This window comes from Hippoglossus stenolepis, chromosome 10 (genome assembly GCF_022539355.2).
Source record: "Hippoglossus stenolepis isolate QCI-W04-F060 chromosome 10, HSTE1.2, whole genome shotgun sequence".
Lineage (NCBI taxonomy): Eukaryota > Metazoa > Chordata > Actinopteri > Pleuronectiformes > Pleuronectidae > Hippoglossus > Hippoglossus stenolepis.
Window position 1 is genome coordinate 17,473,363 of NC_061492.1, and position 10,773 is coordinate 17,484,135.

The 10,773-nt window shown below is 41.0% G+C and overlaps 1 protein-coding gene across 6 annotated transcripts; it reads left to right on the forward strand.

Annotated features, from left to right (window-relative positions):
* The first annotated feature begins 350 nt into the window (after positions 1-350).
* srrm1 (serine/arginine repetitive matrix 1) lies at positions 351-10,585 on the forward strand. 6 transcript variants are annotated; one of them, XM_035167219.2, is made up of 17 exons: positions 351-465; positions 1,351-1,440; positions 2,133-2,255; positions 4,430-4,600; positions 4,891-4,991; positions 5,098-5,322; positions 5,528-5,713; positions 5,815-5,934; positions 6,102-6,310; positions 6,501-6,581; positions 7,341-7,427; positions 7,635-7,770; positions 7,889-7,975; positions 8,064-8,543; positions 8,650-8,836; positions 9,408-9,581; positions 9,734-10,585. In XM_035167219.2, the coding sequence occupies exons 1-17, from the start codon at positions 445-447 to the stop codon at positions 9,851-9,853; spliced, it is 2,598 nt and encodes an 865-aa protein (XP_035023110.1). In that variant the 5' UTR covers positions 351-444; the 3' UTR covers positions 9,854-10,585. The 6 variants fall into 6 exon arrangements, with proteins under 6 accessions (XP_035023110.1, XP_035023114.1, XP_035023111.1 ...); XM_035167223.2 differs by having other exon boundaries at positions 9,408-9,577; XM_035167220.2 differs by having other exon boundaries at positions 5,836-5,934.
* The last annotated feature ends 188 nt before the right edge of the window (positions 10,586-10,773 follow it).

Sequence of the window (10,773 nt, forward strand, 5' to 3'; positions counted from 1 at the left end):
AGCTAAAAGATGATGCACTGTCATGGATTGAACTACATAGCAATTTATGAAGTATAGTTACAATTGACCAGTTAAAATTTAAATGGTGCTCACCATTTAAAGCATCAATAATTATAAGACATTATGATATGTGATTAAAATTTGCAGGAGTCATTCTGCAATATGAGGGATTTTACTTTTTCAAATGTTGTACTTTAACTAAACTACACATTTAGATGCGAACCTGATTGTTTTCATTATTGTTGTCAGTAGTAGTAGTAGTTGTTAGAAATATTCTTTATTTTATTTTATTTAATTTGATGTATTAACAGGTAATGGCCCTCCTCCTCCTCTGCTGCCATTACAGTACATGTAGTGCTTGTTGCTACCTCCAGGGGTGCTATCTTCATCCGGCTCTCCACACACGTCTTTCGCAGCGGCGCTTGTTATTCATTTTCTCCGATAATGGACGCGGGATTTTTCCGCGTAAGATCTTTAACTTTATTCCTTTCCTTTCGGTGTCTTGTGTGTTAAACTGCTTTGCCTTGTGTTGTTGGTTTAGTCCATCGATGTGCCACATGTGTTCAGGTGCAGAGCCGTACAGTCAGAAACGGTACGGTCAAGGCTTCGTCTATCAACTGGTTTCGGTCTTGGCTTTCGCCAATCGTCGCAGTTTATCTGGGAAACTCCCAGAAGAAAATGCGCGTCTCAACAACAATTAATGTTTATCAACATTCGTCCTTCTGCAACGTTGCTCTGCTTACACGCCTTAACTTTTCCAGGTTAATGCGCAGTAGGTCAAATTTGCAGGAAATAGACGAGCCAACCGTTGCTAGCTAGCTACTGCTAATTTGGCTGCCTTGGTTAAAGATGGCGCCCGGGCGGTACATCGTTTCTGTCTCCATGGGCTCGTCACGACCACTGCTTCCCTTACATTAGAAAGTATATATGGGCTTAAATGTATATTAAACAACACCGATGTGGGTTTTAATATAATCTCCTTGTGTTTGGTTAAAGTAGCCGCCAGACTTTGGCTAACGTTAGCCTGTCTGTGGCTAATGTTAGCCTGGATTTGAGGATTAAGTAGGCTAACTGTTAGCTTAGCTAACATTAGCTTACTGGTGTAAATCTCATCTGACATGAGTTTCATCACCTGAACCAACATTAGCTAATAGTTTAATTATCGATATGAAATAATGTATCAGCACAAGCATTTCAGTGTTTGATAGCCTATTTTTAACCATGTGTTTTTTGGTTTCCAGTTTAGCCTGTTTGATAGATTGTGGTTGCATGTTGGAAGCATGCGTTGAAATGTGCGTAGATATGATATTCTTAAACAAGTTAAATTAAGATGTGTTGTTTGTTCCTCAGGGCACAAGTGCGGAGCAAGACAACCGTTTCAGCAACAAGCACAAGAAACTGCTGAAGCAGCTGAAATTTGCAGAATGTCTGGACAAGAAGGTACAAGATCATCCATGTGTTATGTTCAATGCTTTTGCGAATGTATTAGTATGAGAACTTAATGGCATACGATGTGTGATTTGCCAGACAACCTTGCCTTTAGACATGTGTTTTAGATTGAATGAAACTGTGAAGCACTCGGCTCCCAGAAGACCTTGGAGCATCAGGTCATTTAGTCATTGATTGTCTTCACTAACTTTATTAGGGCCCTATCACCGATAGTGCCAGTGGTAATAGATTCCTTTAGACATCAAATGAATCTATTACCACTTTGCAACATCTAAGACTTAGATGTTGCAAAGGTGAAAGATTTATACGATCTGAAGAGAAACAAGTGTTTTTGGCTTGAACAGATCTATTAGTCTGTATGTAGTGATAGCACCACCTACTGGCAACAGGAAGTAAGCCTCGTTTTACAACTTAAATTCGATTTACATAAAAATTTTCGCCGTGTGGTCTGCACTTGATGGTGTGGACCGTAATGCGTGGTTCGGCGTTGCGTTACGGACACAGGAAGTGAAGCGTTTATCCTTCCCGCGGTGCGCAAAACACACAACGCTGAGCCGTTTCGCCCGGTCCCCGACCGCCCTCCCAACCCACAGCCACATCAGGTCCAGAGTTCGCAAGTGCTTGGGCCCGCTCAGTGCTGCTTCGTAGCCCTAGTTCATTTTGTTTTATTGTGTCGGCCTTAGGTGGACATGACCAAAGTGAACCTGGAGGTCATCAAACCCTGGATTACACAAAGAGTGACAGAGATTCTGGGGTTCGAGGATGACGTCGTCATAGAGTTCATATTTAACCAGCTTGATGAAAAGGTAATATCTACAATTGTGTGTATTTGTTTGTTTCAAAACTGTCATAGCTTTGAGGGCATTGTTTAGTCTATAAGAAAGGATATAATCAAATGATTGCCATCCTAGTCAAATTGAAAGTGAATGGGTACAGTAACAATTGGTATCAAACTCATATTTGATGACATAACCATGTTTTGCTTTTATGTGACAAGTGCCTTTATTTAGCAGTCTTCTAATGATGATGTGATTTATGATTTAAAAGGCCTGAACCAATATGGATGTTATACCTTGCATCAGAAGTATAGCACCAACACCTAATTAGCTCTCTCCTGAGCCCAAAGTCACTGAGCCCAACTCTCCCTTCATGATGCAGTGTGTGGTTTGAGGTGAGTTATATGCAGGGGTCACCTATATCATGTCAGTGAAAGACATACCTGAACAATGCCATGATCATATTATCCGTAGTTATTTGTAATGCATCATTTAATTTACCAGATTAGTGTAAACGTCACAAGAATTGTATACTGGAATCAGGAATGGTTTAACAATGTGCCATAGCCAATTGTTAAGAGTAATGGATCTACTTTATATTGTTACAGAATAACTTAAACGTATCTTAACACCAAGCTGAAATGCATTGTTGTAATTGAACATTTCAAATTTTTGGCACCTGTTGGATGAAGTGTCCTGTTGCATTTTTAACCACACATAAGTGATGTGAAGATGTCATGAACACATCTCTCCATCACTGTATCAAGCTGAGAACGTACAACCACTGGAGGTCAGCAAAAACAAGATTTTCAGTAGATTAAGTTATTCTTTAAAAAGATGATCAAACCCTCTAACAATAGGCAACATCTCAGTTGCATGTGATCAAATGTGTAACAGACTTAAAATCTTCAGCCATAACAAACAGTACTTTCCATCTTGGTGTTAAGCTACATTCAGTTTTTTGACCTTGTAAAAATCCTTTTGTCAGTCGAGCTGTATTGCTGAGGCTGACTGATGTTATGTATTTCTTTTTGAAGTAAGTATGTTCTTAATCCTATAGTCAAATGGCAACTTTACTTAATAGAGATACATTATGTCGAAGAGTTAACTTTTTTAATCCTACTGCCCCACTGAGGTTTTAAATCATTTGGGATATCTGGTTAATGGGTAATTTCCATTGCACATATTTGAAAATATTACGGGGGGGGTTAATGGAGACAGATGTGATACACACATATTATCCTCAATTGATTGATATTATCAGGCTTGGGTCCCATAGTATATTTTTGAATAACTTTAATTCTCTTGAGATGCTAAAACTTTTGTACAAAAATATGATTAACAATAATTTTGCCTTTTGCTTGCTATGACTTTTTGGGTTGGGTGAACTGTTGAAGCTAAGTTTAAAGGGTACTCTTGCATAGTAATAAGAATTTGCTAATTGAATTTGAGATTAGCGTATTTCGCAGTTATTCTTCATAATCAGTTGTTGAAATAAAACTTCGTTTTTGTTTGACTGTGTACTCATTATTGCTTGTTCGTCTCTTGCAATTTAGATAAATGATATAACATTAAGCTCAAGGTGGTTGAGTCTCAAGCAGTAGGGAGGCGGAAGCAAGCCAAGGGAGCTCCGTGCCCACTGATCCCACGGGACTCACTGAAGACACCGGAACTGTACTTGCAGTGTTGGGTTTTAATGCACTCTGTATTGTGGCTATTTGTTTAACTCCTGAAGTGAAGACTGGAATATAGTGGGTGGGTAGGGACACACAAATGTAAAGTAGTGGGCATAGCACTGAGGAAACCCAATATCTAAGTATTTTTTACGATATGGCATTTTTTATTATAGTTAATGTATCTGGGGAACAAAATCAGAACTGTGCATAACAGCAGTCTTGCATGCAATTGTTACATCATTAGATATGTCTCTCCTCAGCTAGCTCACATTCTCAGTTTGAGTTTGTGAGTATGATTTAAATCAGTTTTATTTTGATAGTCCAGTATTGGATCCAGGGACATTAAATATCTAGTCAGTACCATAACATGTTTTGAGTATGTTAAACTACATAGTAACAGGTTTACTTTAGTGAGGAGTAGAAGGTAGGAAGCCCCATATGGTGGGTCCTACCTCCCCCTGATTGGCGCCTTCCATCATTTCAATGCCTATATGGCTTCTTTCCCCCCTTCGTGTGTGTGTGTTGCAGCACCCAGATAGTAAGATGATGCAGATCAACCTGACAGGCTTCCTGAATGGGAAGAACGCCCGGGAGTTCATGAGGGACCTGTGGCCCCTGCTGTTGAGTGCCCAGGACAACATCGCTGGCATACCCTCTGCTTTTCTGGAACAGAAGAAAGAGGAAATTAAACAGAGACAGGTAAGCTTCTCCTTGAGATAAATCCTGGCAAAATATCTGTAAGATGTAGAAAGGTCTAGTAACCCAGACAGGTAAAGAAGGTGGTGTAAATTAGTCTGTTTTAAATGGGAAGAAAGAGTCTGACTTTGGAGAAATGTTTTTGGAAAATGTTAAAAATATAGAATAATATGTCCTAAACGGGGACAATAAAACTGAACATAGTGTTGGACACCACAGGTGATTGTTTGAATACTGCTGAATGTCGTGTCTGAAAGTGACTGTTTGATCCCTCTTACTTCTGTTTTTGATAGATTGAACAGGAGAAGTTGGCTTCTCTTAAGAAGGTGGATGATGATAAGAAGGAAAAGGAGAAAGAAAACAGAGAGAGGGCTCAGTCAAAGAGTCCAAGAAGGTTAGAAAAACGTTTTTTTAATATTGAGATTGGTGTAAAGAAGTTGGATTTGTGTATTTATGACAGAAATGGAAATCTTTTCCTGGTTTGCCTCCTTTCTATCCAGGCGGAAGACAAGGTCACCATCACCACGACGAAGATCGCCAGTGAAGCGCGACAGGAAACCTAGCCCCTCACGCTCCCCACGTCGCAAATCCAGCCCAGTTGGTGGCACTTCTCCCCCTCCACCCCTGATGCAGCTGCCCACGAAACCTTTAGAGCAGCTTGTGGAGCCAGATACATCAGGAAGGTCAATGCCAGAAGCAGTGGTCCAAGAAGCTTCATCCACCTGGTTTGTACATTATTCCCTTTGCTTCAAATATCAAGTCTTGTCTTAATGTTGGTCTTTTTCCGTTTTTGTTTAATTAGTTGCTTAAGTCACGCTTGAGTCAGATTTCTAGGTACTGTAGTTGTTCGTACAGAGCAGCTTTGTTTTTTGGTAACAGTAATGATCTAACGGGAAATTTGGAATGTAAACTTTTGTCTCTGGTGTGTAGTGACACAGTTTTGGAGGTGGTGAAAGCAGACTCAGTGATGGAAGTCAAAGAACCCTCCCCTGAGAAAATTCTGAAGAAAGAGGAAAGACCGCGGTCTCGGGAAAGAGAGAAGGACACCAGACGGGAAAGGCCTCATCACCGCTCCCGCTCTCATTCCCGCACTCGCAGACGACGCTCCCGTTCCAGGTAATTTCTGAAATTTATGGTATACCATATGATGTGTTATAGTCTTGTCTCTGAATGAGAACTTCAAAGTTCGAAACCATTTGCCCTCTCTAACCTTTCAGATCTTTTTCCCCTCGCCGAAGGCCGAGTCCTAGGAGGAGAATGTCTCCTCGTCGAAGGAGTCCTCCCCGACGTGGTCCCCCCAGCTCCAGACACAGACACAGGCGCTCCCCAGTCCGTAGGTCAGTGTGAAAGCCTTCATGCCGGTTTGAACCCTTACTCTTTTTATTTTAGTAGCATATATTGCATATTGCTACAAGGTGCTATTGTGTATATTATATCCTGACCATGCAAAAGACTTTGGACCTTAGCAACACATTGGAGAGAAACATTTTTTTGTGTCCTGCAGGAGGCGCTCTCGCTCTGCTTCATCCTCCGGCAGCAGCTCTGCACACTCTGGCTCTCCTAAAAAAGTGATGAAAAGAATATCTAGCACACCACCTCGAAAACAGCTGCAACATCGGGACACATCCATTAGCCCTGCAGGGAAGGAAAGACGCTCACCATCTCCCAGGGGGAGAAGAGGACGGGGTTCAGCTTCTCCACCCAGATCATCTGGTAAAATATTCATAATCCTCATCGTTTTCTATATTGGTTCTTAAAAATGTTGTAAGTCTTGATAAATTTGCTTTATACTGTTCTTTTAAAATGTAAGGAGTTGGAACTAGGTCATTATTTCAAATGCCTTAATAATTATAATAAGAGAAGTATTATTATATACCAAATTTCTTGGTGCCTTGTTTTTAAGGTTTAAAGCGAAAACCAGGAGGAAGAGGGGATTCTCCGCCTGATAACGCCAAGGCCAGACATTCTGATGGTTCTGAGTCCGGTAAGAGATACTTTATTTTGAAAAACTAGTTAAATTACTATTCAACTCCTTTATTATTAAAACAAATGAAGGCCTTTCACCTCATCGTTCCCAAACTGAGGTGACTAGTCATAATGGAGACCCCAGCTAATTTTGTTTGTCAATAATGGCCACTTTTTTCTTCCCTGGCTTATAATCAGGAGGGGTTTAATAAGGATGTTTACCTGTTAAAGTGTCATTGCAACTTCAATGTGATAAGTGATTTTTTTTTTTTTTTTTTGTTTACTGGCCATACTTCGTGTATTCAGTCTTATTACAAAATACACAAATTTTAAATCTTAATGCCAACAACATGGAAATGATTGCAACAAGAGCACTAAGTTTGTTCTGTCTGTGCAGAAAACATAAGATGACATTTCCACAGGCTTGAATCTCATGTAAACGTTACTAACTTCTTTCCAACAAATTTCATTCGACGGCCTTAAAAAGTAGTTTAATAACCTCATTACTGTGCTTCCATTTAACATGCTCAGATAGTTCTGTGTGATAATGATGTATTGACCCAGATAGTTAATCACTACAAACTGATAAAACAATATACACCAACACAGGGGACACAAGTAGCATAAATATATGGTCACGTTGCACTATGTAATGTTGAAACCTAAAGAAAACAAATAAATAAATACAGCTTTTTTTTCTTTTATCATTTGTATCCATGGTAGTCTGTTACACTGGTTTTGTTAAAACTGATGGGACACTCAATGCTCTACATTTCAGAAGAGGATAAAAATGACAAAGGGGCAACAGCAGATTCGGTGCAGCAGCGACGTCAGTATCGCAGGCAGAATCGACAGTCGTCTTCAGGTTAAAAGCGTTTTTATCCCTGTACTTTCCTTTCCTATACCCAACCCCTCTCTAACCAAGTCTTTGTCTATGTCATCTTGTTACTCATTGTCTCATGGACTTTTGAAGCTGTGTCCTAACACCCCAACCTTGGTGTCTTCTCCTCACAGCATACAGTTAAGGCTACATTTGAACCGTTGCTGATGCTCTTCATCTCTGTGTTTTCAGATACCGGGTCTTCCTCCTCAGAAGATGAAGGGCCAAAAAGGCCAACAGCAGGGCCAGCTGCCAGAAACGGTGAAGTCAGGAGGAGACGAAGCCGTACACCTTCTCCAAGGAGGCGACACAGGGATCCATCTCCAAGGTCAGATACTAAGCAGAGAGTTTGCACTGAATGCTCTGAATGATTAAACTTCTAAAATCCAAATTGAGTAGTATCTGCATATGTTGTTCTTACAAAGTATTTTTTGTTTTCCTTCCAGGAAAAGACGTTCTCCATCTCCTACACGGCGACGTCGCTCCCCTTCTCCCCCACGACGCCGAAGATCTCCCTCTCCTCCTAGACGCAGGTATAAGCATAAGCATGTGCTGTCATTTTGATATTAATAATTGACCGGTCAGTTATTTTTTTGATAATTAAAATGTTGTGCTTCTTAGGTCTCCTTCTCCACCACCTCGCCGCCGATCTCCATCCCCTCGACGTTATTCTCCCCCTATCCAGCGCCGCTACAGCCCCTCACCTTTGCCTCCACAGAAGAGGAAGATGTCTAGCTCTCCTGCAAAGCGCTCTTCCCCAGGAGGCAAGCGACGTCCCTCCAGGTCTCCCAAGCGCAGAAGTTCTCCTGCTCCAAGGAGACGCACACCTCCAACCTCATCACCTTCCCGACACAGGAGGAGCCCTATGTTGACTTCTGGCTGGCAAAGCAGAGATACACGTTCCCCTCCTGCAGCAGCAAACCGCCTGTCCCCATCCCCAGTAAAGCGCGGTCGTGCTGTCAGAGATTCCCCTAGCCCCCAGGGATGCTTCAAAACCTCCAGCTCATCTCCATCTAACCAGCGGAGACAACAGTCCCCTTCACACGGCGGCAAACCCATCCGCAGAGTGTCCCGCACCCCAGAGCCACGCAGCAATCAGAGGTAAACAAGGAGCAAGCATTTGTCGAAAGTCTGAATTGTTTTATAATTTGTGTATGCAACATTACTCTTTGAATGTCCTCTAATGTCAACCGTTTCCACTTTACAGACCCTCTCCCATCCCCCAGCCTATGAGGAGAGCATCTTCCAGATCGAGATCTGTTTCCCCTCAACCAGCAGCTCAAAAACGTCCAGCCCCAGCATCTGCCTCCCCCTCACCGTCACGCTCTGCCAGTGGCTCCCCACCACCAGCCAAAAAGGCCAGCAGTGGATCCGGCAGTCAGTCCCCAAGCAAGGTTCAGTATTATATCTTATTGACCTTTGGTTGTCTTAGAAGTATTAACCTCTTCATGTTTATAATTTAAACCTTTGATGTTATCTGTATTTCTGAAAACCTTTTTTTGTTTTTATATAAATTGCCTGGATGTTATTATCAAAACGATGATTTGTTTGTTACATCCACAAAAATTTCCGTTCAGCATCCTAAAAGGTGGTAGTTTTACACTGACCTGTTTCGGATGATTATTTATTAAGGCAGATAATTATGCAGCGAAAAAATGTACAGGATGATTATCTTGGCCATCTAGGTATCCAATGTCAACTCAGTACTTTCTTCATTGTGTTAAATACTCCTAATTATTGAATATGCAAAATCATCCCATCTCCTAAACAGTTGTTATGACCTTTAATGCATCTTGAGACATAAAAACAAGTTTACTTAATTGATGAACATTTCCTAGAGATGTTGAGCGAGAGCCCTTCTGTGGCATAATCCCCCTTTGGCACAGGAACGCTGAGTGTCATTCCTGTTATGCTGGTTTTAAAAAGCATTTTGCTGAGTCCTCAACAATGTCCATTTTATTGCAGAACTCTGACATTGATGGCAGCTTAAAGAAAAAGAAGAAGAAGAAGGAGAAAAAACACAAAAAGGAGAAGAAACACAAGAAGCACAAGAAGCATAAGAAGGAGAAGAGCGGTGCCCCTGGTGCTGGAGAAGGACAAGAAAACCAGGGTGTGGAGGAGGATGGAGATTCAAGGAAGGTACAAATTAGTTTCAGTGATTTTTAGAAACCGAGGGCCTCATATTCCTGTTAAGAAAATGTGAAAAATAATCTGGATATTTTGTTTGCAGGGCACCTTCATTGTTATCTGAGCTGCAAGTAGAGTGATGTATTTCATGATTGTTCATTTAGGAATCGGAGAGTGAAGTAGACGACAGCCTTGACGACCTGGAGAAGCACCTAAGAGAGAAGGCCTTGCGCTCCATGAGGGAGAAGGGGAAGACCCAGATATCTCCATCACAAATGTCCTGAAACCAAGGAGCTTCATCACTTTTGAATTTTCCTCTTTCTCTTGATGTTCGTCATCAACCTGGTTCAGCTTTAGAATGTACAAATTGTTAATTCTCGAGTCTTTTTCTTTTTTTTTTCCTTCTTTTTACTGGTTTGGTACATTCTGAAGAGTGTGTTGCATAAAGAGCTTGATTTGTCAGTTGGTGTATTATCTAACGTGTAAAGAAGCTTGTGTTGTCCTTTTTAAATTGTCGAGCAGGGAAATGGACGAATCTCAGAGGTTAGAGTTTGGCAGGTTTCAGATATTTTCCACAGCCTACACTAGATTTCATTGAGAAATGATTGCATGTGCAGTGATTGTCTCTGATGTGCATGAACCACCTACATTACTGAGTGTCGAGAGGAACCATCGTACAGTAACCTCCTGTTACTACTGCCTTTCAGTAGTGGAACCAGTGGCATAGCTGTTAGAGGCTCTAACAGAATGTCATGTCCCACATTGTAACTTAATAGAGGTGTTTGGCATTGTCTAACCTGCTGTTTATTTCTCACTTTGAAATTTTCTTGTTTTAAGACTGAAACCAGTCTGAAATTAAATTGAGTATGCTTTAATTTCCCAAATTAATAGATATGCAATTTTACGTTGTCACTCTTGCACCAAGCTAATCTGTGGGACTGCTCTATGATTTGTATTTAGTAACCCTGGCTCTTGTCATCTGGTCATCCTTTTGAAATTAAAACCTTTTTATAGGATATGTGTAGTTTCATTAATTTATGATCTTTTCTGTCTATCGTTTAGCATAATTTAGATTAATAGGGGGAAAAAACATGAAAGGCAGATATGGACTTCTCTAGATTTTCATTTACTTCTCAGGAACACATTCAAATGAGGTATGTGTGCGTTGAATCAAAACATCCAATGGCACAACAACATTCAACAT

Coding starts and splice junctions, on each gene's coding strand:
- srrm1 (XM_035167219.2), top strand. CDS start 445: ATGGACGCGGGATTTTTCCGC. Junction 6,582..7,340: donor TTCTGATGGTTCTGAGTCCG/GTAAGAGATACT, acceptor TCTACATTTCAG/AAGAGGATAAAAATGACAAA. Junction 7,771..7,888: donor CACAGGGATCCATCTCCAAG/GTCAGATACTAA, acceptor TTTTCCTTCCAG/GAAAAGACGTTCTCCATCTC.